Genomic DNA, 5,167 nt, shown 5'->3' with positions numbered 1-5,167 from the left:
GTTGCTGGTCAGGGTACTCGGCTGAAACAATATTTCAAAGGGGGCAAATTAATGAAACCACTGAGGTATCTATAAAACACATTCAAATTGTGTCCTGATCTAAAACTTCCTTCAAAGTGCCATGTTTAACCCTTTAAAAGCCGACCACCCATGGGCGGCCATTTTTTACTTTATCCTGTTTAAATCAATCAAAAATAAAAAAAAACAGAATTTTTGCTTCCATCTTTAACAACACATCATCCTTTAACATACGGTATATCACTGATGTCATTATGATACATTACGTTACGGAGGAGTAGAGCAGTTAAAAAAATAATATTCAAATAAAAGATTTGCCTATCTCAATTTCAATACTTTTTTCAATTTCTATGGTTTATTGACATGTACACATTTTAGAAATACAAATCATTTTAAAACACTCCAAGAAATCACATCACAATAAACAAAAATACCAATGTAGGCCCTGTTTATCCCACCATTATCCATTATCAATCTAAACTTAAAACTATAATAGCTAGAGCATTACTTATTTTTGTCAGCGGAAGGCTAAAGCTTCCTTCTTTAACTTCATCACGCTGTGCACTCTGTTACTGTTACGTTACATGCAAAACATTGCGACGACGCACGGTGGTGCCAACTGATTGGTGCAAGGGGACAATAGAATCATTTTTGTGTCACTGTGTCACTGTTTTTTATTTCTATTTAATCAAATTTGATGAAATTTGAGATATCTGCGTCTGAGATTCCTGCATTAAACCCAATACAATGGAAGTGAATGGACTTCTGTGTGACCGCATTACTCTGAGTAATACACAGCAGCTGTTTATATTATAAACATCATGAGACGCTTTTAGCCATGTGTGTGCAGACTCGAGGCAAAAAAACACCCAAATATATACTATTACTATATTCTATATACCTTATAGAAAGATCATTCTGTGCAATAACACAGTTCAGGTCTTGTTACTAACAGTATACCATGTCAGTTGGTTGACCATGAGGGTTTCACATGAATCCAATCACATCTGCCCTGCCCCTCCGTCCATCCCTCTGTGCTATGAGTTATGCTTCTGCTTCAGGGATAAGATATATAACACCCGGGTGTGTCACAGCAGAGTATGAACAACAGTCAGAAGGGGGAAGGAACAACTGTCAGAGAGGAACAGGAAGTGAGCCGCAGAAGGAGGAGCTGAAGGCTGAAGTTTCATTTTCTCCCAGCACTCACACACAAACATAAACCTGCGTTGAGAAGCTTCCACTGACGTCCACTTACAGGTAAATAATCTTTATGTTTTTGATCTGCTGACTGCTTCGTATGTGTCCTCTTGTGGTTGACTCTGTGAGCAGGTTAGTTTGCTGCAGGTTGCTCGTAGATCAGGAGGTTTGTAAAAAGGGACACCTTTCACCCAGCGACGCACCCTGAGGTTTGACAAAAAAACATAGGCGTGTTATTCCCTTGAGGGCAACAGAGAGCGATAGGTATGCTCTCACCTTCCGACATGAATGTTCATGAATGAATGTCTGAATGAATTTCTAACGGACTCTAGCTGTGGTTTAAGGAGGAGTTTACCTGCTCATATGAACGAGTGGGCAGAGGGAGAGAACATACTGTTTAGATAGTATACCTGTCTTATGGATATGAGTCTTTATATATATATATAATTATATGGCAGAGATACTAAATGCATAGTGTAAAACATATAAATCCAAACAATGTGTTGTAAAAGTATCCATTGACAAGGAAATTAAAATACTGTTTTACCACATTTTCTTTCATATTTTTATTCTTATTTGTTTTTGAGCTGTGGTTGCCAGAACTTTACCATAAACAATACAGTAGAAATGTTCTACTATTACTGTTAAAGGATATAAGTGCTGTTGATTTTGCCGTTGTTTTGACCATAAAAAAAACACAACCATGAGATGTGACAGTGTTTTTCTGTGCAATTTACAGTCTGTAATATAAAAAAAAATGATTCCATATAAATTCCTTTAAAATGCCATATAAATAAAGATTTTGCAATGAGATATGATGATATTTCACTATAACACAAACTGTATTTAACTTTTTACAGTTTTGCACGGTAAAATCTACCAATTTTTTTTTTTTACAGTGTATGACTTACATAAACAAACAAGACTGTAAGTAAGACGATTGACTATTTATATAAAGTTATTCTTAAAGTCTGCCATCAGGTCACGTTGACCCTGAAAATCACTTAAACAAGGCGATAGAAATACTACCACTTTTGTCCACAGGGGCCGCCAGAATCAACACAAAATGAAAGTTCCTTGTAGGGACTTTAATACCGGTAGCCAAATTTTAGCCAGTATGTAGCCTTTAGTGGCATGTAGCGGCAAAGTTTAAGACTATAACACCGTTTGTGTGTGAGGACATGCTGTGAGGTGTGTAGGAGAAACTACGGTGGCCACGAAAGGCCCCATCTTGCAGAGTTTGGTTTGTACGTTCTGGGCTACTGTAGAAACATGGCGGAAAAGTCTACTCCCTCTGTAGATAAAAACGTCTCATTCTAAGGTAACAAAAACACGACGATTCTTATATTCAGGTGATTATACACTAATAAAAACGTACCTATGTATAGTATATTATATTTGATCTTATTATATAGCCAACAGATCCTCCTAAAAGTTACACACTGGACCTTTAATTAAGTGATCCAGACACATTTAATGGTCGGTTGTAGTGTTTTTTCCACTATTTTTTTCTATTAGCCGTGTTTGCAGCATAGCTCTAGGGGCATCAACAACTATGTAATGGCCATAAATTGTAGTTGCCCAGAGGATGAATTCTCTGACTTTGCTCTATAGCGCCATTCTTATGAAATTTGATTCACATGTTCATGTTCCCCTCAGGATGAACTGTCTCTAGCACCATCATCAGGTCAAAGTTTGTCCTTCTTCCCATTTCAGTCGAAAGCTCTCTGAAGGAGAAGCCTCTATTAGTAGCCGAAGTGTTGTTTTAAGACAATTATCTACAGTATACTGTATATGGTGTTGTTGGTCTTACATATACTGTGTTTGCTTATAAACTGTGTGAGACAGCAGAGTCAGTCTGCTAACTCCAGTCTGAGGGCAAAACCCCCATAATTAGTGTGTAATTATATATCATTACCTGAACATGACTCAACAAACTTCCTGAAATGTACTGAATCAACACGTTTCACTTCCTGCTGTAGAGTGAATTTTCTTTGTTGGGGAGGTGTGGATCAAACAGCAGCACTATAGTTTTAAGGAAACAGTCAGCAGATTGTGTGAGCGATGGAGTCGCTGTCGACGTGAATTAGCGCCGGATGAATCATCTCCTCGCTCTGATTGGATTTGGACAGACATTCCCGTGGGAAATCTTCTCTGCAGATAACATCAGCTCAGTTCGGCTGAGTGCCGAAGAAGTCACTTTAATTAAATTCACGTCAGATAATTATTACCGGTTCTGTCGGTTATTTGACTTTTATTGACAGTTGTTTTACATTTGTCACATTTGTTCTCAGTGAGATCTGTTGGTATTCAAAACAACACTGAAAAAACAAAAAAATCCTTCCTATTTGTTGAACGTTGGACTGTAGTTGTTTTTTTTCGTTTATCCTGTAGGTGGCGCTACATGATGACAGTGATGATGGTTTGATAATTATAGATAATTAAAGAGTAACTAAACCCCAAAACCATTTTTTTCATCTGAAAACCTGTTTCTGGGTATTTACTGGTGTTGTTGACTGAGGTCCCAATTCATTTGAATTCTACATATTTTCTCATAAAAATGCACAGCTACCGCCCTCTACTGGTTGAAACCAGGCTATTACATTACCGATCTGGAGTCAGGTGACGGATGGTGTCCTGCTAGGAGAGTTAGCCTGTCTGAGCCGATATTACAAATGGCTGTAATGGATATATTATATTATATTTAATGTATAACAATAACAGCAGATAAACTGAACAATGAACCCAAACAGTGAACACAACAGCTGCTTGAAGTTTGTGTAAAACCACAGATTTGGATGAATTTTGAGCAGATTATTTCCTGTGAATAAAGTCAGACTTGGTTAAATTAAGTCCAGTACAAGTTAATTATGGCTTAGTTGAACTTTATCTAACTTCCTCTCTGTCCCTCCAGCTGGTCATGGACTTCATAGATCCCATCGTGTCCATCGCCTCAGAGATCTACACCCTGGTGGAGAATGTGAAGGCCAATAAGAAGCGCTGTCGGCGTGTTTCTGAGCGAGTCAAAGCCCTGGAAGAGCTGGTGAGGTCCATCAAACAGAGAGACAAGGAACAAATCTCTGCCGACATAAAGAAACCTCTCGAGGAACTCTGCATCACTCTGAAATCAGCACAGAAGCTCATCGAGAAATACACTAAGGCCAGCTGGGTAAAGCGTGTCCTGAACTCGGGCAGCCACGGAGACGAGTTCAACAGCGTGAACGAACGTCTCAATGATGCCTTCCAGGTCCTGTCTGGAGCTCTGCAGGTGGAGCAGGGGAACATGTTGTACAAGGTGTTTGAGTTTACCTCCAGACAGAAACAAGACGAGGTGGACGGGAGGCAGGACGACAAAGAGCTGCAGGAATGTGAGAGAAACAGTTTTTTAACTTTAGAATAACGTCACTATCTGCAATGTTCCTATATTTTATTTGGACCATTAGCTCCATGCTACTAACTAGCAGTGGTTCCTAAATCTTATTTTGATTGAAACGGCCTCGTGACAGAAGCATTTCACCAAATTTTGGTCTGACCAACCAAACACGACTAAGATAAAGATATGAAAGGTCTGGTGGGAAATCAGAGCTGTGTTTGGTGTGTGGTTGGATTTGTTTGATCGGTGTTTGTTTGTCTGTTCCTCAGTGCTCCTGGAACACATGGTGAAGCAGCAGGAAGAATTCGAACAACTCAGAATGAGTGTGGAAAAGGTTGTGGAGCTCTGTGAGTATACCAAAAGACATTTTTGTATTAGTCATCTGTTGCCTCAGTTACATTGTTGACCTCAGTGTCATATTAAAGCAGCTATAATGTATATTTTCTATGACAATGTGACAGACAAACCTATTATGATTAAGTATGTGAGTATACCAAAAGACTTCAGTATATGTCTGAGTGGCTTTGTTGGAAATACACAGAGTACTGCAACCGTATTGTTATTGCACACCGATAGATA

General features: G+C 38.8%; 1 protein-coding gene across 1 annotated transcript in view; it reads left to right on the top strand.

The window, feature by feature from the left end:
- Nucleotides 1–1,184: 1,184 nt before the first annotated feature.
- LOC118329981 (mixed lineage kinase domain-like protein) overlaps nucleotides 1,185–5,167 on the top strand; it is a gene marked incomplete in the record, with an annotated part of 9,006 nt that continues 5,023 nt past the window's right edge. The window contains 3 exon segments of the mRNA XM_035664343.1: nucleotides 1,185–1,275; nucleotides 4,130–4,583; nucleotides 4,858–4,935. Of these exon segments, the coding sequence (XP_035520236.1) occupies nucleotides 4,136–4,583; nucleotides 4,858–4,935 (526 nt within the window).

This window comes from Morone saxatilis, unplaced genomic scaffold (genome assembly GCF_004916995.1).
Source record: "Morone saxatilis isolate NCDOM2014 unplaced genomic scaffold, NCSU_SB_2.0 Contig2, whole genome shotgun sequence".
NCBI classification, from domain to species: domain Eukaryota; kingdom Metazoa; phylum Chordata; class Actinopteri; family Moronidae; genus Morone; species Morone saxatilis.
This window is presented reverse-complemented; position numbering and strand designations above follow the sequence as displayed.